This window comes from Daphnia magna, linkage group LG2, assembly GCF_020631705.1.
Source record: "Daphnia magna isolate NIES linkage group LG2, ASM2063170v1.1, whole genome shotgun sequence".
Taxonomy (NCBI): domain Eukaryota; kingdom Metazoa; phylum Arthropoda; class Branchiopoda; order Diplostraca; family Daphniidae; genus Daphnia; species Daphnia magna.
In genome coordinates, this window is record NC_059183.1 from 13,720,116 (window position 1) to 13,742,731 (window position 22,616).

The following is a 22,616-nucleotide window of genomic DNA, read 5'->3' on the forward strand; positions in this document are numbered from 1 at the left end:
TTGCCAAAGCAGGACAAAGAAGGGCCAGATTCATTGAATCCAACGGATTAGTTCTAACTCTGTTTCTGTAGTCTGAACTTCGCAGTACGCATGTACACATGATTTATAATAAAACATTAATAGATTGTAAGATCATTAAAATCAGTTGTGGTAAAAACAGGGCCATTTATATTGACCGAAGGAACCAATCAACCAAACGTCCAAACCAGATGTTGTTTTTAAGACTTTTTTTTATTTTTGAAGCCGAATTGTGTAAATCTGGCATTTTCGTCAGAAACTTGAGTTAAGGTGGCAACGTCGTCCGTTATTCCTGATTCTCTTTCTCATTGGACATCTTTGCTTAGGACTAGGACAATTGTGGAGCTGCCACGGTGAGCAATCTGTTTTTTTCATCAAACTCCATCCTAGTTGTTTGTTAAGTTCTATTCCAATTAATGTTACTACAATATTTAGTACATACAAACCAAAATTTTAACTTGGTTTTGTATTTTGGTTTATTGTTGAGTGCTGTAAAAAAAATACCCTTGTTTGCTGTAGTGGGACCGGCCATCCACGACTCGATTGTCAAATAAGACTTAACGACGACCATTTTTACCAATTCTTTGATATTTAGCAGTAGAAGTAGTTTTAGTCTAATTTTACTTGTTTTTGGTTCTCTGTTTTAAATATGTAACTAATTTCACTTCTTTACTTTTCAAACTTTAGGTTGTTTTCTTCTAGATCAAGATGGGTGCATACAAGTATATGCAAGAGTTGTACCGCAAGAAGCAGAGCGATGTTATGCGATTTTTGCTCCGTATGAGGTGTTGGCAATACCGCCAGCTTCACCGTGTGCATCGCGCACCCAGGCCAACCAGGCCTGACAAGGCTCGTCGCATGGGGTACCGTGCTACGCAAGGTAAGATTCCATCTTCTTCCATGGTTACTTTCATACATTTATTTTAAGAAAATTAATGCCCCACACTTAAGTGCTGGTAAAAAAGGAATGAACAAATCAAGACCTGACAAGTGATAGATTCATAGTGTAAACTGTTAGTTCTTAAACATATTAAAACGTTTCAAACGCTTATAGGTTTTGTTATCTACCGTGTCCGAGTACGTCGTGGTGGTCGCAAGCGCCCAGTTCCTAAGGGTTGCACGTATGGTAAACCCAAGGGTCATGGTGTCAATCACTTGAAACCTACTCGCAACCTCCAAGCGATTGCTGAGGTATACATGAATTCTAAATAATAAACAACAATACCTTAACTCAGTTTTGAAACAGGAACGTGTTGGCCGTCGTTGTGGTGGGCTACGTGTTCTCAACTCATATTGGGTTGGACAGGATTCCACTTTTAAATTCTACGAAGTTATCCTCGTTGACACTGCCCACAAGGTACGGTTATTTCCATATTTTCTTCACCCTTTTTATAATGATGATACTCACTTTGAATGGTGAAAAAGATGATAAGTATTCTTCCTTGGATGTCTGATGATTAAATCGTTCAATTCAATTTAAGTTGTAGTAGAATTACAATTAACACGTACCTTTCTCTTAGGCCGTTCGTCGCAATCCCAAGACACAATGGATCGTCAACCCTGTACACAAGCATCGCGAGCTCCGCGGTTTGACGTCAGCATCCAAGAAATCTCGGGGTCTTGGAAAGGGACACGGATTTTGCCAAACAAATGGTGGATCAAGGCGGGCTACCTGGAAGAGGCGCAACACTCTCTCTCTTCTCCGCAAACGTTAAATCGATCCCAAATCTTGGTTGTATCTTGCTCGAGTTGTACGCTTGTTCAATACATCTACTTGATCAGCTCGAAATCACTTGCCAAATCATTACTGCAGAACGGTTGCAAACAGCATAAAATTCTAATAGGAAAATGATAATGAAAGATTATTAAGTAATTAACAAACAATTTTTTTTAACTCTCTTATTGATAACAAAAATACACGTTTTCAACCGCCACTGGACGAAACCAATTATAAAAATTATTACGCATTGTCTTTCGTTTCAAATTTTCCATAAAGATTAAGTCCAAAAAGCTCTGCAAAAAAATTAGACTGGCTCACAAAATCAACGAAAAAAAAGGCTAGTTTCTTTTCCACCAATATTTGTTGAAAAAAAAAAAAAAAACTTCAAAAACAAAAGGTTATACCACTTCAGTGGAAAACGTACATGAGATGACGGGGTGGAACTTTGTACAATATGGACAGCGCCATTTAGTCAAATTTAGTTATGCGGCTGGGGGCGGGGGCATGAGAACCAAACAAGAAAGTTGAAGATAAGAACCCAATGCCATCTCGCCAAAATAGCTGTGGAAGTTAAGAAAAACCGGAACCATAAAACAGTCTTTTTTAAAGAGAATTGGACAATGGGTTCTTGTCTTGTGCGGGCACGCTGGGATGAATTTCACACTCATTTCATTTGATTTGTTTTTGTTTTTTTTTTTAATAAAGGGGTAATTCAAAACGATCAATCATCAAAATGTTTTACATGTATGGGAAACAATGAATATATCCGTTTTTCTATATGAATAGCTGAAGTGAATGTGAAATTCGCCAAATGCTCAGGTGGAGAATTGCACAAACAATTCAAGAAGTTTGGGACTTTACTTTACCGAAAAGGGAGGAGGGCAAATGTCTGGGAACAACCAATTTCCCATGGAGAGTAAGACTTGAAAGATACACTATCAAAATTGAAAGAAAGGGTTAGGACTGATTAGTCAATTGGGTGACTCCCTTCTCTCGGCACTTGGCGCAGATGAATTCATCAGGGATATTGGTCCTTCGGATCCTGGCACAAGAGAGGTGAATCCATGTCAAGCAGTGACTGCATTCAATCATTGGCCGGCCAGCAAAGGGTTTACCACAGTAACACGTCACAGTATTGTAACCATCGTCAATGTCACCATCATCTATGTTGACAAAAAAATTGATATGTGCCTTCCAAAAGCTTTACACAACTTGCACCTACCAGAGTCACTGTCTGAAGACACTTTTCTCTCTTCACCACTGTTGGATGAGGGAGTTTCTGACTTGGTGCTTTCAGAACCAGTGCTCCCAATTGGGCTACTTGCTTTAGATCTCAATTCCTATTATTCAACAAGAATGTTTTGAAGAAATTTTTCAACTTGTACAAGATGTGTCACAGTACCTCATGTTTTAGCATTTCATAGTTTTCATGCTCTAAAATGAACTTGCAGAAAAGGAGGAAATCTTCTGAAGTTCTAGGTCTTTTCCCTGAATGTGATGATGGAGGAGGCTGTTATGGTAAAAGAAGAAAAGACAATGAACACATTAGTTTCTTTTGTTGCTAAGAGTAGAAACTCATTCTAAGCTTCTCAACAACACAATGCAACTTCTGATTGCCAGTTTTTACCTCATAGTCATCTTGTCGCGGAGATTTCCTTGTTCTTGGAGCTACATGTAAAATAAATAGAAGAAGAATATCATTAACGACAGTCTTTAAACACAGTGGCTTCTACGTCGACATATTTAGTGTCAACTGTGCAAAACGGCCATCTCGATTCAGATCGGGGGATCGAAGGTTTACCTTTAAATAACGTATCAGCCATTTTTATCAATTATAAATCTTCTAATATAACTATAGGATCAACCACACAGAGCCAGAAACGACACAAATCAACTAGAATCTCGTTCAAAAAATGGCCAAAGCGACTGCTCGAGCAAGCCAGGCATAGCAACTTATAGTAGTCAAATAACTCTATTTCTTTAGAGTGGAGCTCACTCTCAGAGAGAGAGAGAGAAAAAAATGAGGGGAATGGAAAACGTTGCCAATTTGCTGTCTATTCGGCCCGAAGCCGAACGGGAGTACGGGACATCCACAACTCAGATTATTTTGTTTTTGAAATCATAGGCGGCTTAGCGGAAACAAAACATTCAACATCACTAATAAAAATTACAATATAAATTTTTATAAATAGGAATGCAACCTAATAACGTTCAATACAAATCCTTTGAAAACAGCTGACAACTCCAGCCCTAATTGTTTGTATTCTATACCAGTACCAGCAGCTGATCTGTCGCAATTTCTTCGTTGCACTTTTTGTTGTTCTGTTGTTTTTTTTTTTCATTTTGGTAAACTTCAGTTTAAAACTTGTCAAAACCAAACTTGAAAATGTCCTCGGCCATTTCACATGAAGAATTTCATCGTATTCAAACACAACTACTGGATCTTCGGACAGCAAACTATACTCTGATGGAAGAATCAAATCGATACAAGAATGGTTTGTCAGCGTTCTTTATTGCCCCTTTTGTTTATCGTTACATTCTATACTTCTATTATTTTTCAGAGGCAAAAAACACTGTTTTAAAACTTGATAGTTTGGAGAAAGAATATCAGAAAGCCCAACGTGCTTTGGATAAAAGCAGAAAAGCAAAAGATGTTGAAATGTTATTTGCAGAAAATGATTCTTTGCAGAATAAGCTCATATCTCAAGAAGAACAGTTCAGAGAGCAAAATCAGGCACTTCTTCAAGAACTTGCTAATGTCAGTAAAAATTTCTATTCTACTGGATGGAATTTGTTTTCAAAATTTGGTATTTTAAACAGCTTGTTGCAGCCAATGAAAAGCTTGAAGCTGTTGTGAAATCCCAGCAAGGGGGGCGTGAACTGGCTGATGCATATAGCCAATGTGATTTATCTACAGAGCTTTATGAGAAGCTACTATCTGAAGAAAAACAGCGTTTTGAGCTGCTTAGTGAACAGTTCTGTGAGAAAGTCAATCAAATGACAGACCTGACTGCCACCTTGAATGAAATGAGGTCAAATTTTGATGCTCAAGTGATGTGTTTAAAGAAAGAAATATCACTCTTACAAGTACTGTAACATAACTCAATATTGTAGTTATTAAGTGAAAACCAAACATATCTTTATTTACAGATAGAAGCAGAGAAAGTTGGACCATTGTCGGAACAGTTAGAAAATAGTAGCATAGAAAAGAATACTCTATGCAACGAAATTAATCAACTTAAAGATCACATTGATGAGTTAAAACATTCCTGTCAACAAGAAATATCTCAACTACATGAAGCACATCGCTTAGAAATAGATACGCAAAGTAAGATCGTATTCTCGAATCATCGATGTGCATGTATTTATTTCTTCAAATCATGTCACAGAAACCCTTCATGCAGAGGAGGTGAAGCAGTACGAAATTCAGGTTGAACTGGCGGCCGCCCAAAGAGCAGAATTTGAAGACGAGGCAGCACGAGCTCGCCAAGAAGCTCAAGATGCACAGGAAGATGTTCGCATCTCTGAACGAAGAATTTTATCTGTCACGGCAGATTTAAGAAGGCAATTGCGAGGCGAACGTCGTAGAGCCGACAAGCTTCAGGAGCGTCTTCGTGACGTTGCCAGTGATGCGCCCAACTCGCTGCCTAAAGCTGACGCGTCGATCGACCATGACAACTGCTCAGTTTCCTCTTGGAGCTTGATGAGCGGGCAAAACGAAGGAAATGCCTCAGCCACTCCGTCCTCTCCCTTTCCACCAACGGTAAAATGAATATAGGTGAATCCTTTTTATGTCCGTTTTTAAAATCCATATGACGCTTGCCAGGATTCACCTAGTAGTGGTTCGGAGAAGAATGGTTCTCGATCAGAAGGAGAACAAGCCCCAGACTTGGCGAGCGAAAATTCACGATTGGTCAATCGTTTGGCAACGATGCAGCAAGAGAAATGGAGATTGGAGGAACGAGTTTTACATTTGGAAGAAGCCAATGCGGCAATGGCTGACGAAATGGTTAAACGAGGCAAATTGATTCAGCATTATTGCATGGAAGGTCGAGCTAGTCCAGCGAAACCAGGTATCATGCTAGTCTGTTGTATTGGTGTACATTTTCTATTGTAGAATTACCGGTTTAGAGAGTTCCAGCTCTATGTTGTTGAGTCCCGGTAGCGAAAAACTCAGCGTCCGTCGAATGGTTAGCCTCATCCGCCAGATTGGTGGAGATGCGGAAGGAGAAACCGATGTTCAGCAGCGTCGACTTCGTCGTATGCTCGAAGAAACCTTAACTAAGAATATGCATCTTCAGGTATTCTGATCAATAAGTAAAATTGCTTTCTGGGAGTGCTATACAAGATAGGTTTTGATTACAGGAGGATATTGAACGACTCTCTCAGGAAATTGTCCGTCTTAGCCAGATTGTTGGGTCGAGCAATACTTCTCCAGTCGTCCACCGTTTGCCTTCTAACCACATTGAAGCTGCTGTCATGAATTCGGCTTGACTTAAAAACCATGGCTGCCAAACGGCGGTAGAGATCTGACTGAAACTTGTGTTTCTGAAAAATAATTTCTTTTACAAAACTTTTTATTATTGCGAAAAATGCGGTTTAACAACGATGTTCGACATCAAGCGGCGAAGGAAATTGTGGTTCGTTATATAATATAAAAATTGGGATTCATAAAAAAAAAAATGAACAAGCATCCCATATCTTTCTCGTCTAAGAAAATCGATTATTACAACATTTCGGAAGCGTATAGAGGGGTGTAAGTTTGTGTGCAATCCAAGACAAAAAATTATGTACAGCAGATGTTGCATGTTGAAACAAAAGAAAGCTACAATAAACAAATCCTACATACAAGGCTTTACAAAAACAATGCTTGATTAATACCTTTTCTTTTAAATCGAAGGATATGTACAATATCTTTGGTATTTTGCGTCGCTTTCATTACGGCGTCATGTTGGAGATGGCAAATCAGCTTTAGCAGCCATTTGTAGGAACTGGACCCACCTGATCAAAAATTATATCAGTTAGTTCCATTACACACAATTGCAGTTAACTTCCAAGATTAGAATTACTTTTCAGCTTCTTGTCGAGTCGATGACTGGAACTGGTAGCTCTTGTGGACATGAGCCATTTTAAAAGATCTGTCACGTTCTGAAATCATCCCTCCTCCGTCGCCGTTAGAAGTTGCCAGTTTGCTAGCCTGATCAAGAACGGTTTGCAGGTGACTAGGACTGGCTCCGTCGGCCAGCAAACTACTTGAACCGCTAACCAGGCTGACGGCGAATCCTGGAACTGGTGTGGCTGTCATAGCACGGCTTTCGCCCTGATGGCTCCGATACGAATAAAGCACAAAATCCGAACGCAGGGCGAACCAGCGCCTCTGCCACGTTTTGCCACGAGTCTTGAGACTCAGATATCCGCTCAGAACGGAGGGTGTCTCCACGTCCACCTGTAATGGCAATTGCGGATATTTAGTTAGAACTTGAACAATTCGCATTCAATAACTATTTGAGAAACAAAAGGATATCAACCTCTAAGAGACTTGACCGTAGACTGGGAGGTGAAGGAGCCAACTCGGGTGTAGTAGCAGGTGAAATATAGGCCGTCTCTCGACGTCCAGGCGAAATCAAGACTTCATGACAGGGGTCACAGACCCTCCACGATTTGGTGCCATCATACGGCAGAGGAAGTTTATGATTGGAACACCGATTGCAGGCCACCTATGAAATTAGAACAATGCAACTGACTGAGAATAAAAACAAAACTTTGTTTTCCGCAAATTACCCTTCCGCAAGAGTAGCAGTGATGTTTGCGCTTCATGACGGAAAACTGTCCCTGGCAGTGGAAACATCTTGTAACCGCATCCATACGAATTAACGTCGGGGCCGCCTTCCCCAACTGTAAATCACTAATGTCCGTGTCTAAACAGGGTGGTCTGACTTGTTGTGACTGCATGGGTGAGATCCGCAGCGACGATTTACGACGAGTCAATTCAGTCATGGCAGCATAGAGGGCGTCAATCCAAGCCTCCTTCTCTTCCTGAGTACCCGTATACAGTTCCACTGTTTTGGCTCCCTCGCGCAAGTAAAAAGTATTGGCAGTTTCCAGGTTGTCACCTTCCAACACCTCCACATTGGACACGGTAAAACGGGCACGAACACGGTACGGTGGTAGCCCCGCTCCGCCAATGACCCGATTAGGAATGAGACGTGGCGAGCACAGCAACAGCAAATCGGTAAACTGAACATCAATGGGTGTAAAAGAACATTAAAATTTTATGCTGCTGCTACCACACAAACAAAAATATATGGGAAATAAAAGAGCGTACCAGAAAGAGATAACGTTCTTGGTGGTCTCCGCTCCTGGCCGATATTTTGACGATTTTGCCCTCTTTCACCAGTTCGCGGGTGGGCGAGACGAGATCAACGGCACCTCCTAAACTCTCCTGAATCTCTAACAGCTGTTTAAACTGGTCAATCTTCTTCATAGCTTCGTTGGCGTGATTAGCCGCTGTCGACACCAAATGGAGCGCTTCTGCGTAAACAATAATTGTTTTTTTTTGGGGGGAGTGTCACATCGTTATCCCAGAATGCGCTTTTTGTGTTTTTATTACTCTCGGTTTCCGCTCGATCAGCCGAATTTTCAGGCAGCCTCCTCAGATAATCACGTAATAACATTTCGTAGCGAGGAACCCGTTGGATTGGTGTCAGCATGTGATGCTGAAGACTCAAATGGCCACACTGAGGCAATTGCTACGTGTTTCAAAAATACCGTTTCCATTAGTTTTCTCTATAATTATGCGATTCCAGACAATGTAGTACCTGGATTTCATCAACGATGGCAAGAAAACGTGGCGATTTTAAGCTCATGCTGCTGATTAGATTCGTTGCGTGGTCGAAATTGCGAACGTATTCCGCATACATTTTGAGAAATGGAGCAAAACTGGTCATGATGTCGCCGATACGTCGTTCTTCTTGCTCCTGTTCTTCCCAATCTCTAAGACGTTCTTCAAGTCGTGGCAGGAAAAAGTCATGATGCAATTTAAACAGTGATTTGATGTTGGAAAACATTTGCGGAATCAAATCCTGGGCAAACATTCCATGCGCTCGGTTTTCCTGGTCGATCCGGAACTGGAACACCTTCACAAACCATTAAGATTTTCATTGGTTCTTTAGAACATAAATTAATCAATATACCTGGTCAAGCAAGTGTAAAACGTCAACATAAGTCCGTTCAGTTTGTAAAAGCTCTAGGGCGACGCGATGCGCCCGATCCCGACGCGGATCTCCTTCTCCTCCGACTAGGATACTAGCCCTCGGCTCGTTAAACGATCCTTCGTCAGACGGATGTCTGGAAGACTCTTCAGGGTGGTTGACGGAATCATCTGTTTGCTGCTCTTCCGCAGGGATATCGTGCACGACACTGTTTCGAGCACTGATGCTGTCAATGTACAAAATGCTCTGCGACGGACTAAGCGTCGCTTCACCGAAAGCCGTTGCAGAAACACGAGGACTGACACCGTCGATTCCGCTGTCGGCATCCGAAGTTGTGGACGATGTTGTCGTCGCTTGCGAGGAAGACAATCCCGAAGATGAGGAGAGTCGGGCAGCTGATACCCGATGACTACCGTGAGCTCTTCTATTGGCGGTAGGTTCTCCTTTACTGGTTTCATCATCTTCTTCCTCACTTTCCGTTTCCGACACAGCATCATAGAGTTCGTCGGATGGGTAATTGGCCTCGGTAGTCTCTTCCGTTCGGACCCTGTCAAAAACAATTTCCGGAATGTTAATATCGCGCATATAAAAACTAATTTTTGTTTTCCCCCTTATTTGATAACAGACAATGCGCAGTTGAATATGTTCTCATCCTCGGTAAGTTCCGTCTCCGGAATTCCGCTGGCGTCGTCTGCAACCATATATTACAACTAGAGAAAGGAAAGAAAGTAGGGGAAGAAAGCGGAGGGGAGATAACACCTTCTTGAGCTTTTTTACTCTCTTCTTTACTTGTCCCTCTCTTTCACACCCCTTAAAGACTAGAAGTGTGGGCGCCGGAGATGCTGGAGTATTTCTGGAACACCCGTTGCTCTCTCTCTGACCGAAGAATGGCAAGAAAAAAGAAAAAAAAAGGGAAAATAAGTGTCAACCTAACGACATGCAAGCTGTTGGAAACTATGTGTTTCTTTTTCTAGATTAGAACGAAGCGCTCGATTCGTTACGTGAACCTTCGTACAAAAATCCCAGAGGTGCTGCTTTCCATTTGTTTTGTTCTTATCCTTGGCAACGCAGTGGATTAGCTGAATGAATTGTAAATCTACACCTACAGCTCAACGCCAATACAATCCGGATATTATAAAAAGAACAGCTATGTGTTCCATGGCGGGTCACGCACCTCTGATTTCGACACATCGATCTGATGAGTGATGGTGTTGTAGGAGGGGAGAGTTCCTTAATTGACTTACCATTACCACGGCATATTGCTTTTGTCTGTTGTAACTACACACACACACACAGAAATACGCCGGTCAATATCGGTAGGGTGCTGTGCACAGCGGGTACTGTAACCGCTCTCTCTCTCTCCGTTTCGACCAAGGGGTGAGACGGAGGGGAGCCGTAAAAAACAAAACTGAAAGAATGTACAAAAATTCCTGTCTGGACGGGCTGATCAACCACCAAACATTACAGCCGGGAGCCTTTGATTTTCATTTGGGGGCTTTTTACGCCTGTGTTACATACGTTGAGAAGCAGCACGAAGAGGGCGTAGAAAGAGAGGAGGATGAGAAAAAATCGATTTGAAACTCACATGCGACGAATAAAGATGCGCTGCGATTGAGACGAGAGGCAGGTTAACCATGGCCACCAACCGGTATTAGTCCATTTGACAGAACCCGTCATCATGTTCGAACAAATTTACACATTCCTTAAGACAAAATTAACGATTGGCACGCACCATCTTTTTTTTTTCTGAATATAAACCGAATGAGAAACTTTTAGGGAAAGCTGTGTGAACGAGGAGACGGTGTTGAATAGCTACCGCTCGGCTGGGAGGCTGGAACAGCAACTGGCGGAGGGGTATTAGTAGTAGGGGCTTGGATGGATCGACGGCGTCGGTGTAGGGGGATAGAATGAAGGGGAAAGAGAGAGAGAGCTTGACGAAAAGAAGAGCAAAGAAGAACATACAATATATAGTAGTATATATAAGGAGGGTTAGGGTAGAAAGGGGGGGGGATTTGGTAAAGAAACGGAAATAGCTAAGAGAGAAAGAGGGAGGTCTTTTCAAGAAGAAAATACATAAAAAAGAAGCACAAGACGAAGAAGAGGGGGAAGCGTCCCATTGACAGATTCCTTCTTGCTTTTTGGAGAATCCAGCCTTTCATTCTCTCCCTCTCTCTCAATCCAATAGAAACATCACGTGACTTTCCACCCACAAAACCTCCCTCCCCTCACCATAAATGTACGTATAAAATCGTATAAAAGAACGATTGGCTAGCGGGGGGAGGTGGAATAGACTATATACAAGTACACACTTACCTTTGCCGGGGTATTTTATTGCGTTTTTTTTTGTTTTGGCTTGATGGCGGCGCACTTTCGATTTTCTTTGTTTTTATTACAATATTGATTTGTTGAAAAAAAGTACCATTGGACATCTGGAAAAACCTGGCACCACTATGGTCGGCTGTACTGTCCCATTGAAAAAAAAAAAACGACAAAGGACAACAAAAGAACTAAACACCTTTCCGTGTTAGATGCACCGCTACTTCTTGGCCCTTTTTGCAGAAGCGGTTCAGTCGGTCAAAGACCCCGATATCGATCCCCATTTCTCCCAAAAAGAAATGTAGTGTGGGTATATATATAGATCACCCTATCCTAAAGTAGAAGAGGTAATGTGTTTTTTTTTTTCTTTTTAATCCTTTTTGTTGAAAAATTCTTTCGCTGCATTCCCAAGAAATTCATTTTTTCTAAAAATCGTAAAGCGGATGATGGAATTTCGCCACGATAACGGTGGGTGGGAAAACACTCCACCAGGACTTTTTGTGTGCGTGTGTGTGTATGTGAAACACCCCAGATGTACGAAAAAAATATATATAAACTTTACCTGTATTGATTGACGGTGGACGATTGGACGACGACGCTTTTAGATGATCGATAATGGACGCGGGCGGCGCCGTCCAACGGGAAGCGAAGAAAAAGTGAGTGTGATTTAAGCCGTTCCAATTCTTCATTAAAAACTTGGCTTGTCGACTCATTCAAAGCCGGAAGGAGAGGCGGCCAAACCGGTCGCTCCGTCGTCCAAAACAGTTCCGTCTTGGGTCTGAGTCGAATTGCTGGCGGTCGAAACATGGCCGGCGGCTCAAGTATCGTCTCCGTCGTATCGCCACCGGAAACGACCACCGTCAGACCTACTCCATCACTTATGCTGGACGTTATGCTGCAGCTGTCTGCCAGATGATCTTGAAAATCCTTGGGTGGAGTGATTACAGACTCTTCGGCTCCACCAGAAAGTCCGATCGGATCGCCATCCAAACTACGGCAATTCAGCTGCTGCTGACGAAGTTTTTGACGATCCATTTTGACGTCACGGGACGTCTTCGACGCAATCACATGGCTCTCTGGTTGACACGCAGAGGTCAAGAGGGATGGTTGACGCAAAATGGCGCAGCTACGGCGTACGAATCGTTTTTTCTTTAGTGCAAGAGACCAGCAGCCCTGTCCGCCGTAATTCACTCCCCTCCAATGGACTCCATCGCCGCAAATGTCCGGTACACAAGGCGACGCCTACACGATACCAACAAGGAAAGAAATAAGATAAAGGAAAAAAATAAAATAAATTACGATACTAGTGCCATCGTGCGTGAAAATTTGCGACACAATTCACAGAAATGCGAGACATTCACATAAATAAAATGTTAAATCAATAATGCAATGTTATGGTCCAGCCGATTAAAAGGACCTTTTATTTTTTCATTCCCAGTCAACAAGCAGATCACAGACGGACTTGGTCCATTTTTTCAACACAAGTCTAACCGTCTGGCATGTTGAGATTTCATCGCATTTGAAGAACCGAAGTAGGCGAACAGGTTGATCTACATCTTCCATGTGTCAACTCAACAACCTTATAAAACGAAAGAAAACAAAATGTTTCAAACTAAAAAGAAGCGAAAAATCGTTATAAAGGTACAAATGCTGTGCGCGTGTCTTTACATCAGGTGAGGCTGACGGCCTCACCCCCACTCCTCTTTCATAAAAAAAAAAAAAACCCGTCCGTTTTGCCAGATCGATAAAGGCTCACAGCACTATGCGATCTTGATCTTGTAACCTCAACGTCTATTGGATTCGAACGCAGACCGTGCCAAAACTACTTTCTTTTTAATCCCGGTGTAACACTTGGACAATTCAAACGGCTGCTGGACTGTTGGCCATCATCAATAAATGAAATAGAAGGTCTGCATCGAAAAAGTGAACAATTTTTCTTGCGGCTTTTGAATAAATAACTGAAGCCTTAATGGCTAATACGAATTAGATCTTTTCTGGTGGCACACACAGACACACGCACGGCGCTTCCTAATTTAATAATCCAACAACCGGCTTCTCTTCAAAGGGGTTGCCATGGCAATGAAACGGAATTTGAAGAATGGAAGAAAATAAAAATGCACCCTTTGGCTGGCTGCGGTACAAAACAGATGATAAGAACGAGGTGATCGCTGTTTATTGTCAATTTGACACGAGCAGCTTGGTGCCTAATTTGGGTACACGCGTTTAGACTTGATCGATAAACCGCTAACACTAGAAAGATGGAGGAAAACGAAATGGACGTCCGCAATGAAACGCCAAACGACATTACTGGGTTTTGACTTACTTATTGGCACACCAAAACTTTTCTGGGTATTCCAGTCAAACGTTGCCACAATCCACACGTTATCTGAACGCCGACTGGAGCACTAGGATGGGTGGATGTCCGGAAATCGATAAGGAGGAACTCGAATCGCAGTCACGGCGGCGTTGCGGCCCAGTGTTACACTGAAGGGCGTTGTTTGTTTGAGCCTGAATGGAACACCAGTACACACTGTCGCATAGGTGAATCTCGGAAAAAAATGGTTTCCTAGTCAACCGGTTTCACAATTCTCCATTTCCAAGAAATTTAATCGACCCGGATGAGCTGGCCGGTTTCGCAACGTGGGAAAGCTCACCCTCGTCACGATGTTCCTTTCGCTATTTTTGACGCAAGCCAGCAATAATAACCGGCCAGGACGGCGGAACCAGACTTTCTGGAACGGGAGCGACGACTATGACGAGAGCAAAAAAAAAAAAGGGGGAACGGAATCAAGCGCGCAGGAACCAGCGGGACTAACGCGAAGAGGGGAAAAAGGCGGAGATTTTGTTCACGTAACCCTAACCCGAGACCACCCACCAGCCCGGTACACAACGAAAGGTTTTACTTGTCTAATCAACAATTTGGTGCGATGTCGTTTGATTTTTTCATATCTGAACGAACGACTTTGATCTTGGTCATAACAATGCGATAATGCATTTTAACGGTCTAGCTAAAATGATTCAAAAATCTACCTGTGTTCTATGTTGCCGAGTGGTTTAAATGATCGTGAATCTGCAGTCGGCTTGAAGGTAATGTAAGTGTCCTGGTTAATTAGAAATAAAAACATTTTAAAAAGAATATTTACGGTAGAAAAAGAGAAACACAAATATTGGCTTACCTTAGGGTGTGAGTTCCTCTCTCTCGGATATGACTGAAAGCAATGCGACTTTTAAAACGGATTTCTCAAGATGGCGCTGATTGTGTATAAACAAACCTAGCTGAAAAAACAAGATCGTTGTTTATTTTTTTGTGTGTAAATAACAGAAAAAAATTTTCCTTTTAAATTTATTTTTCACTTGCTGTCATCAGCTTTTTTATGAGGTAACGATGGCGGACAAATTAGTTGCTTTTAGTGTAGACCACCTCTCTTTCTTCACTGACATTCCAGCTTTACATTTATCTTTAACGTAGTGATACTAAAATACCAATGCTGAGAATAATAAAAAAGTGGAGATTAACTGGGCCAAAAGTGAAAATAAAGTTGGCCCTTTGTGGCATTGGCAAATAAAGTACACAATTATATTTCAGAACTTCAGAAGTGGGAACGTTCAATATCTGTGTTTGGCACCGCCGGAGCAGTAGCAGACACTTAAAAATGTTGCCTTGGCGGGCTTGAGTATCTCGAAATTTGAAAATTTTATCTGGCTAAAGCTAAAACAAAGTTTTATTTCGGCAATGAATCAAATAATTTTACTCGAGAAGAAATATGACAAATTTACTTTTTGAATCATCATCAGACAACGACAATGGAAGCCAAAAAAGGCTTACATTTAGGTGTCTGTTTGAAAATGGGAACTTGGCATAGTTGGCATCTATGCAAACATACCTGCCCATACTAAAACATAATTGTTAGTCCTATTACACTTTGATTTTCAAAATGGATGGTCAATTTCAGTAATGATGGGAAATTTATGACACAAAAGAGATTTCTCCAAGTGGCAAAAGTGAGATTTTAAGTTACCCTTAGCAGAAACAAAAAAAGGAGCTATACTTATAATGATAGAAACCACTGCTGTCTTAGTTCAAACAAGGAATGCTTAATACACGTTTACATCGCTGCATCCAAATACCGACATGATTTTCTGACAATGAAAGTAACAAACCAACCAGCCACAAGTCGTATCTTTATACTCTGATCACGATTTTTCATTTTTTTTACCCTATGTAGCCGAAATTAGCACATATTTAATTAAAGTTTTAATAAAGCAGTAATAGAGATAACTTACCAGTTTTCAATTTCACAAGCAAGCACTGTGTGTTACGGGAACAGATAGATGTAAACTTATTTACGTTTGACGCGACTGGCGAGTACTGATCCTGATGGCTGAATGGAAACAAAAAAATCATTACCACTGTTGCCATATCCTCGACCACATCGTGTAGATCTACGTTAATGACTTAATGCTGCTTAATGGATGGAATGATTGATGGATGCCGATAACGGCTTGATGCCATTGTAAAATCATGGATTCAAGACATACATGACAAACAAATCAAGTCTATTTTCATAAATATTTACATCATTCTTCCGTTGTTGACACGATAACAAAAGGTTGTCTGACAACAGTAGAAAATAAAAATGGATGGAAATTAGACCCCTCCTATTTCATGACAAAGCATTCCAGACGTCGAACCCTAACCCCCAGAATTAAGGTTGTTCAGTTTTTTTACACTCCTGACATTTGATACGACCCGAGGACGACCGGTATTGCATTCGTGTTTAGCGTATTATAACGTGTTTCTTTTGGCTCGTTTCTTCTATAACAAAAATTCTAAAAGACTTACTGTCTGTGGGTTCCCTTTTTTTTTATTTTGCGGGAACAATTTGTATTTAAACGATGAAATGCAAAGCCATGAAACACACGATTGGAACACATGAGCTAGATCCAACTGAATTCCACCCTAATTTTAGTTTCAAGGAAAATAAGAGTAGATTGGTTATAGCAATTTTAAGATAACAGTGTGAAAGCTATAAAAACGTTTTTACTACAATTTAACACCATTCCCATTCTATACAGCACTAGTGTCACGATTTCCATTAGTTAGTTCTAGTTGGCCCGTCAAACAAGGATAACTAACAGAACAAACACACGATTTTCCAGTTGGTCTCTAAGAATATGATATGAAGTATTTGACTTCTACCAACTAAATATAAACTAACCTTGAAGACCTACAAGGACAATCAATTCGTACGTTGTTGGATTGGCGCCGCGCGAGAAGAGACTCCGCTACGAGCTACACAGGGGAAGCCAGAAATCTGCTTGCAGAAGACAAAAGTGGCTTTTTCGTCCCGCTTGTACTCGAATCTCTTTATTTCGGCTTTAAGTAGTTTACTTCTTTTTGCTTTCAATATTTGCTATTTTGTTATCATCGTCCACTTATATTTCGTTTGAAAACTGTTGAGCTTAAGGCAACAAGTGTTTATATTTCCATTCCGGACATTCTGGGTGTATGTGAACTGACACAAATCATGCCAAATCTGGAGTGATAAGCAGATGTCATATTCCGTGATGATCCGGATGCCTTTGACCTCGACTAAATGACGCAAAAACAGTCTTTGTAGCTTCTTTTGTTTCGTTCCTTATACAATTCTACAAAACATTCTGTTGACTCATCAATGGATGTGGATCCACCTATACCACATCCTGTTTTAAAAAGATGCTGTAGTGCCCCAATGATTAGCGAATGTGAAACAGAGGCTGGTGCCGTAGCCACCTCCTCAGCTACGGCTTCATTAGCCAGTGCAGCCCCTTCACATTCAAGGTTTGCTATATTTTATTTTATTTCTCTTTAAAGTTAATGAAAAATAATTCTCTTTTCCCCAGAACATCACCTACATTTGTTTTGTGTTCTACATTTGAACCACGGACCAGAAGATTTAGTGCAAGTTTTAGTCCATTGCATTCCCCTGTGGGTGAATATACTTTTTTGTTATAGAGAAATTTTACTAAACATATTTTTACATACAAGACTCCTGGAAGTCCAAGAGTCCCACCCTCAAGAGTTAGCCAATTGAAAAAGGAAGAAGCTTGCGATGCTGTGGGTCGAGAGGTTGCCAGTGAAAAGGAGTTCCAATCCACTTTACAAATCTCAGCTTCATGGGAAGATCTATCTCTGGTGAGAATTCTTGATTTACAACCATGCTAACAGAAAAACATAGTTAATGGCCAAGCCACAAATTTTAGAGTGATACCGATTCAAAGGAAATTAAAACTGAGCCTCAACGGAGGCCTTCGTCCGCTTGTACGGAGCCAATTCACGTAACATTACCTAATGGGTTGTCAACCTTTGTCTCGTCTCCTTATCCTTCACCGACCAGGTAAAACATTTTCAGACCTATCTTAGCAAATTTAAGTGAAAGTACAAAAGGATGAATTTTTAGGGTTAGCGGTCGACAGTGTTTTTCCCCATCTATGCAAATTCCTGTACGAAACTCGTCATTCTCGCCGACTCCCAGCCCAAGTCCTACAAGAAAAACGTTTTATACCAGGTAAAACGTACCAAATAAGAAGTTGTATTTTTTTTATTGCCTTCCAAGATTGCAATCGTCTATCCCATTTTCTTTTATAATTACCGTCATGCAGTCGACGGAGTCTCTCGCCAATAGCTATTCGTGCCAGTTCTTTTGGACCGGTAAAGCGGAAATGTGATTTGGAGGACCGAGGAGATTCGGCTTGGACCCCTAACAAAAAGTACCAACATTTTTCGCCAGCAGCAAATGTTTCTAGCGTTGGAGGTCCTCTTTTAGTCACCCATTCTTCAAGGTAAAACTAGGTTTCTTTTTGTTGACTAGCGTTTTGATTATTAATATTATTATTAATATGTGCTTTGTTTAATAGTGCAGAAAATGGTGAAATCTCTGGGAGAGTTCCCATTGTTAGTCGTAGTAGTGTGATCCCTACACCAGATTCGCAATCTTCTTCAGCCAGTCCGTCAGATTCAGGTTCTAACCCATCACCTCTTCAGGTATACCAACAGTCCAACGATTATGTTTCATGTCTAATATTAGCACGCGCATATTTTAAAAGGTGTGTAAAGTGGTTGATAGCCCAGCCAACAGTCCCGGTGGACGACGTGGCAGCACTGGCGGTGGAGGTGAGAGTAGTGGTAGCCGCTCTCGTGATCGGACGTCGTGTGTCGTTCCTTCACCCTTAGCTGCCACCAACACGATCGAAGACCCTGATGGCGAATACAAGATTAGTTCTACAAGCAAAGAACGGAAAGATTTCTCCAGGCTTTTTGTTCCAATTCCGCCATCGCCTGGAGCTATGGATTGCTGTACGGGCGATAGCGAAGAATCTTTAGCCAATAATCATCACGATTTTTCAACCAACAGAATTCGCGAACAAGCTTCCAAGGAGCTGGATGCTAGTGGTATTTTTTCTTCTTTTTGCCTATTTATCTGAATGGGAGATTCAAAGAGTTATTTTGCAGGTGCGGATTATGCCACCATGGATGAAAATATGGAAGAACCAGTCATGGTTTCGTCACAGGAACATTCAATGAGCGTCGACTCTAGTCACTCTCCTATGGATCCCTCCGTTTAATCCGTATTTTCGGCAGGAAACCCTGTCAAATCGTCTTTATTCCCCTTCAAAGACAATGCCCCCTTGCCCTCATTCGCCTTCTTCTTACGCTTTTTTTTTAGTCAACAATCACGGGATATTTTGTAGGGGCATCCGACGCAGTTTAGACGTCCAATGATAACCTGAAAGTAAGAGAAAATGTGTGCCCACGTTGTACGTCGCACAGCCTTGTTTTTTTCATACATGAGTTCCAAGTTACGTGTTGCCAACCCCCTGCCTATTACCTTACATATTCCGTCACTTTCTCGCTTACATATGTTGCTTGATATATGCAATGATCGAGTGACCGATTTGTTTTCTTTCTCCTTTTTTTCACTTTGTTGCAGAATAGTAAGCCGTTTGTTCCGCGACTTTTTTACTCTTCGAGTTGTTTTCGCTCGTTGCCATGACACCTTAGAAACAGAAAACAAAAATGTAGTAATAAATGAAAGCACGATTAAGATGCTAATGAAATTTGAAGTGTTTCCTGTTTGGAATTGGCATGTTGGTAGATCAACACAGTCTGCCCCAACCGAAAATATAAATCTCAATGTTAATATTTAATTTTTTTACACTACAATTATTACTATGCACGAGAAGAATAGTTTAAGACAGAAAAGAGGAAAGGAATTTGTTTTAGGTCGGTGGGGATTTATTCACTTGTGACCGCCGCGCAATCCTTTGACACCGGGGACAGGATTCCGGGGTGCTCCAACACGGTCGGTGAAAGCAGCTACCACACTGATTACAGCGGATCACAGTGTCCACTTGAAAAGGGAAGATCACTTCGGACGAATGGCATTTTTCACAGAGAAATCCACGTGCTTTGCATAACTAGAATACGGATTGAAAAGATTAGACGATCACACTCTAGGCAGAAAATAATGCGATAATACCTCGCAATGGATGATGTGCTTCATTCCATTTGAAACGATTTGGCGCAAAATCTGGAATAGTTCACCAGAATTTACCCTGGTCAGATCATACAATGAATATATTTCAGGGTCCTCGAGCCAATCCACCGCTTGTTTCCGGAATTCTTCCCAGACACTAGAATACAGATATTTAAAAATTATACGATAATAGGAGAAAGAGAAATAATTTTAACATACTCGGCGCCAAACCGGCAAATGCGTAGGAATTCTGCAACATTTATAAGCTGCAAACGTAATTCAAGCACTTTGTTCAGCTGTCGGCATCGCCTGTACAGCAGCGGATTGATGTAACCCAAACGAAAGAGGGAATCAAACCACATACGTTCTAGCAAATCATAGGAAAAGTTGGATACAGGATATCTGCAAAGAAAAAAATTATTTATACTATGTCTGGAAAAAAAGAAATACATTAGTTCACTTTCTAAAATCCCATTTCTTGAAAATCCGACTCGGCACAACAAAGGTTTTGTTCGAATGACAAGCTGTGCAGAAATAACGTCCCAAGTAGTGGCAATAACGGAAGTTATGACTGTGCTCGGGCTCAACTCTCATGCCACACCCCGCACAGCGATAATTCTGTTTGGCCATGACAACCTTGAGACTGTTAAACATTTATATGAATACCACCGAGCAACAAAAAAGATTTGACGTCTAACTTACTTGGGTGACGTATATACAGCAAAAACGATTTGAGGACGTGGCGGTGCCCATTCACTATTTCCTCGAAGGTTTGTCATCTGCCCCTCATCAATCTCGTTTTCTTTCAACTGCATGAATGGATCGTCAGGATTGATGGGCCAACTTTGAGGCATTGGCAACAGCTACATGGATTGATATGGTCAGCAGTGCGCAAAGATTGTACAAATGCGATTAGCCAATTATTACGTGTTGGGGAGCATCCTTCTCCGACACTAGCCATTCCATATCCGACTCGTTTGGTAGCCGAAGTTGACTGAAGTGACCCAGAAGATTAAGTGCAATGTTTTCGGCAGAAACGGTTGATTCGTTAAGAATTCCCAAAGAGGTTGAGGGTGTAGAAGAAGAGACTGGTGATGGAGGTGACGGGGTAAACAACGCTCGCCGGCTAGTCGAGTCACCACTTATTCGATGTTGTTTGACGGCAATAGGGGCGCTCGGTATTACGGTGGTCGCATCGGATGTATTTTTGGAATGAAAACCCAAATTCATTCGAGATACCAATCGTGAATGAACACGTCTTAAACGAGCTAATTTTCGAGATCTTCGTCTTTCTTTCTCAATTGCTGAGCAAAAGGACGTAAATGATATACCTGCAATAAAACAAAAAAAAATCCTTTCACCTGAAGCAGTCAATTATTACATTTAGATAAAAAATACCGGAATCAACACGTTCCATAGCATCATTCTTTTTAAAATCTGCAAACAATATTGCTGATGCTAGGGAACTTGAAGGCGAGAATGGAGGGGTTGTCGCCGAAACACTTGATTCCGGTGACATGCTGCAGTCTGTGGGTGCATTGGAAACTGAAGGAAAAAAACAAACATGAAATTGGGAATTAAGAGTAAAGTAGCCAGCCAGCTTCAGATTGATTAAAAATTACCAAAATGTTTATCACTAAATGCTGATTGCAATTCAAATTTCATTTGCCGAATTTCCTCGTCACTCTCGTCGTTGAGATCACTTTTGATTAATTGATCATCTTCTTCATCTTCTTTACTATCTGTCCACCTGTAGAATTTTGTCTAAGAAATTAATAAATATAATGAGATACTATGTACTGTTATTATTATGCTTTATTTGTATTACTTCTTCAATTGCAGCAATCATTGCTTCAGAAACACTAAAATGTGCATTTTCTCTATCAAGTTCAGGGCCAATTTTTTTTGACTGATTAGACATCAAATAATCCACTAAGGATTGGCCTCTTTGTCTCCTAAAAATTGTTAAAAAGACATACTGAGTGTTCTAGAGTATAATATTTTAACTTACTTACTTTGGATATTCATGACCTCCAGCAGCCACAACAATACTACTTCCACCATCTTCCAAGAAGCGAGGTCTAGATGAGCTGCTCAAACCATCTTTTAAATAAAATAAACAATTTCATACATCTATGCTAGAATGGACTCATCGAAAATTTACTTGTGGTAGTTACCTGTCGTCTTTTCACAGGTATTCCTAAGTTGCGTGAAAGATGGAGCCTGCTGGCGCTCATAAGTAGCAGAACTCAGACCAGTGCAGTCTGAAAAAGATCTTACATGTTTTGGCCGATGATGAGTTGCAGGTGCCTTTACTGGTTCAGCAGTAGCAAGGTTGGGTTGGGGGTCAGAAGAATTTTTTTCAGCCATCTTAATTTCACTAAGAACTGAACCAGAAGATTCATCTGGACGAGAACCGCTAGCTTCGTCTAAAAACGAATTTGTTGCAGAGATTTCAGCTTTAACTGGAACTAGGGCAACTTTTGGTATGCATCCGTTGTTCACTGCCGAGATGTTCTCGTTTTCTCTCTCGATCATAGTCATGTTGCTCAACTTCCGGAGATTCTTGAGTCCATCGTCTGTCAAACTAGCTAATCTAAGACTTTTTCCGATAAAAATGTAATGTATGCCCAGTTCCGGATTTTATTCATTTGCAGTGACTCAAGTGGGAGTATTCCCTTTTTTTTATTATGGCGTCTGCAAACGCAATTTGTTGTTTTCTGGAAATTAGGTCGCGAAAGACCGCTAGGTGCCGTATGCGAGGAGAAAAAAGTAGAAAAAAACGATAAAAGAAAAAGCAAAAAAAAACAAACATAATAATAATAAAATAAACCA

General features: G+C 41.2%; 6 protein-coding genes across 14 annotated transcripts; 3 read left to right on the plus strand and 3 right to left on the minus strand.

The window, feature by feature from the left end:
* Positions 1-222: 222 nt before the first annotated feature.
* On the plus strand, positions 223-1,807 carry LOC116916777 (60S ribosomal protein L15). The gene is made up of 5 exons (XM_032922125.2): positions 223-371; positions 706-898; positions 1,073-1,209; positions 1,265-1,375; positions 1,539-1,807. The coding sequence occupies exons 2-5, from the start codon at positions 727-729 to the stop codon at positions 1,731-1,733; spliced, it is 615 nt and encodes a 204-aa protein (XP_032778016.1). The 5' UTR covers positions 223-371; positions 706-726; the 3' UTR covers positions 1,734-1,807.
* Positions 1,808-2,060: 253 nt separating this feature from the next.
* On the minus strand, positions 2,061-3,751 carry LOC116916785 (PHD finger protein 23). Its single transcript, XM_032922138.2, has 5 exons — positions 3,540-3,751; positions 3,366-3,406; positions 3,141-3,248; positions 2,961-3,078; positions 2,061-2,901 (listed from the first exon to the last, which is right to left on the minus strand). Exons 1-5 carry the CDS (start codon positions 3,559-3,561, stop codon positions 2,696-2,698), a joined length of 495 nt encoding a protein of 164 aa, XP_032778029.1. The 5' UTR covers positions 3,562-3,751; the 3' UTR covers positions 2,061-2,695.
* Positions 3,752-3,994: 243 nt separating this feature from the next.
* LOC116916688 (GRIP1-associated protein 1) lies at positions 3,995-6,605 on the plus strand. Its single transcript, XM_032922001.2, has 8 exons — positions 3,995-4,233; positions 4,300-4,496; positions 4,559-4,825; positions 4,889-5,066; positions 5,128-5,501; positions 5,565-5,811; positions 5,870-6,039; positions 6,104-6,605. Exons 1-8 carry the CDS (start codon positions 4,125-4,127, stop codon positions 6,230-6,232), a joined length of 1,671 nt encoding a protein of 556 aa, XP_032777892.2. The 5' UTR covers positions 3,995-4,124; the 3' UTR covers positions 6,233-6,605.
* On the minus strand, positions 6,298-16,606 carry LOC116916629 (FYVE, RhoGEF and PH domain-containing protein 4). 8 transcript variants are annotated; one of them, XM_045169828.1, is made up of 14 exons: positions 16,485-16,606; positions 15,550-15,647; positions 14,442-14,541; positions 14,296-14,366; positions 12,757-12,844; positions 11,828-12,507; positions 8,932-9,496; positions 8,557-8,874; positions 8,349-8,487; positions 8,064-8,269; positions 7,520-7,975; positions 7,267-7,455; positions 6,808-7,184; positions 6,298-6,739 (listed from the first exon to the last, which is right to left on the minus strand). In XM_045169828.1, the coding sequence occupies exons 5-14, from the start codon at positions 12,826-12,828 to the stop codon at positions 6,685-6,687; spliced, it is 3,057 nt and encodes a 1,018-aa protein (XP_045025763.1). In that variant the 5' UTR covers positions 12,829-12,844; positions 14,296-14,366; positions 14,442-14,541; positions 15,550-15,647; positions 16,485-16,606; the 3' UTR covers positions 6,298-6,684. The 8 variants fall into 8 exon arrangements, with proteins under 8 accessions (XP_045025763.1, XP_032777791.2, XP_032777794.2 ...); XM_032921900.2 differs by lacking the exon at positions 16,485-16,606 and adding an exon at positions 16,109-16,238; XM_032921903.2 differs by lacking the exons at positions 12,757-12,844; positions 15,550-15,647; positions 16,485-16,606 and having other exon boundaries at positions 14,442-15,090.
* Positions 16,604-19,445, plus strand: LOC116916706 (PPP2R1A-PPP2R2A-interacting phosphatase regulator 1). Its single transcript, XM_045169835.1, has 9 exons — positions 16,604-17,086; positions 17,149-17,233; positions 17,294-17,440; positions 17,509-17,642; positions 17,706-17,813; positions 17,908-18,087; positions 18,163-18,289; positions 18,352-18,697; positions 18,758-19,445. The coding sequence occupies exons 1-9, from the start codon at positions 16,941-16,943 to the stop codon at positions 18,868-18,870; spliced, it is 1,386 nt and encodes a 461-aa protein (XP_045025770.1). The 5' UTR covers positions 16,604-16,940; the 3' UTR covers positions 18,871-19,445.
* On the minus strand, positions 19,358-22,497 carry LOC116916649 (run domain Beclin-1-interacting and cysteine-rich domain-containing protein). Of its 2 annotated transcripts, none has more exons than XM_032921933.2 (11): positions 21,959-22,497; positions 21,797-21,884; positions 21,610-21,736; positions 21,404-21,545; positions 21,180-21,326; positions 20,709-21,112; positions 20,484-20,644; positions 20,242-20,424; positions 20,001-20,183; positions 19,785-19,938; positions 19,358-19,722 (listed from the first exon to the last, which is right to left on the minus strand). In XM_032921933.2, the coding sequence occupies exons 1-11, from the start codon at positions 22,323-22,325 to the stop codon at positions 19,525-19,527; spliced, it is 2,154 nt and encodes a 717-aa protein (XP_032777824.2). In that variant the 5' UTR covers positions 22,326-22,497; the 3' UTR covers positions 19,358-19,524. The 2 variants fall into 2 exon arrangements, with proteins under 2 accessions (XP_032777824.2, XP_032777826.2); XM_032921935.2 differs by having other exon boundaries at positions 21,946-22,169.
* Positions 22,498-22,616: the final 119 nt, after the last annotated feature.

Excerpts from the sequence above, each read along its gene's own strand:
- LOC116916688 (XM_032922001.2), top strand. The coding sequence starts at position 4,125 with ATGTCCTCGGCCATTTCACATGAAGAATTTCATCGTATTCAAACACAA. Across the intron at positions 4,497-4,558 it reads TTCTTCAAGAACTTGCTAAT|CTTGTTGCAGCCAATGAAAA; the intron begins GTCAGTAAAAAT and ends TATTTTAAACAG. Across the intron at positions 5,067-5,127 it reads CTTAGAAATAGATACGCAAA|AAACCCTTCATGCAGAGGAG; the intron begins GTAAGATCGTAT and ends ATCATGTCACAG.
- LOC116916649 (XM_032921933.2), bottom strand. The coding sequence starts at position 22,325 with ATGACTATGATCGAGAGAGAAAACGAGAACATCTCGGCAGTGAACAAC. Across the intron at positions 20,425-20,483 it reads GCTGTATATACGTCACCCAA|TCTCAAGGTTGTCATGGCCA; the intron begins GTAAGTTAGACG and ends AATGTTTAACAG. Across the intron at positions 20,184-20,241 it reads AAGAAATGGGATTTTAGAAA|ATATCCTGTATCCAACTTTT; the intron begins GTGAACTAATGT and ends TTTTCTTTGCAG.
- LOC116916706 (XM_045169835.1), top strand. The coding sequence starts at position 16,941 with ATGGATGTGGATCCACCTATACCACATCCTGTTTTAAAAAGATGCTGT. Across the intron at positions 18,290-18,351 it reads CTAACCCATCACCTCTTCAG|GTGTGTAAAGTGGTTGATAG; the intron begins GTATACCAACAG and ends ATATTTTAAAAG. Across the intron at positions 18,698-18,757 it reads CAAGGAGCTGGATGCTAGTG|GTGCGGATTATGCCACCATG; the intron begins GTATTTTTTCTT and ends GTTATTTTGCAG.
- LOC116916629 (XM_045169828.1), bottom strand. The coding sequence starts at position 12,828 with ATGGAAGATGTAGATCAACCTGTTCGCCTACTTCGGTTCTTCAAATGC. Across the intron at positions 8,270-8,348 it reads TGATCGAGCGGAAACCGAGA|AAGCGCTCCATTTGGTGTCG; the intron begins GTAATAAAAACA and ends TTGTTTACGCAG. Across the intron at positions 7,976-8,063 it reads AAGAACGTTATCTCTTTCTG|TTTACCGATTTGCTGTTGCT; the intron begins GTACGCTCTTTT and ends ATTGATGTTCAG.
- LOC116916777 (XM_032922125.2), top strand. The coding sequence starts at position 727 with ATGGGTGCATACAAGTATATGCAAGAGTTGTACCGCAAGAAGCAGAGC. Across the intron at positions 1,210-1,264 it reads ACCTCCAAGCGATTGCTGAG|GAACGTGTTGGCCGTCGTTG; the intron begins GTATACATGAAT and ends GTTTTGAAACAG. Across the intron at positions 1,376-1,538 it reads TCGTTGACACTGCCCACAAG|GCCGTTCGTCGCAATCCCAA; the intron begins GTACGGTTATTT and ends CCTTTCTCTTAG.
- LOC116916785 (XM_032922138.2), bottom strand. The coding sequence starts at position 3,561 with ATGGCTGATACGTTATTTAAAG. Across the intron at positions 3,249-3,365 it reads CGCGACAAGATGACTATGAG|CCTCCTCCATCATCACATTC; the intron begins GTAAAAACTGGC and ends TTACCATAACAG. Across the intron at positions 3,079-3,140 it reads ATGAAATGCTAAAACATGAG|GAATTGAGATCTAAAGCAAG; the intron begins GTACTGTGACAC and ends GTTGAATAATAG.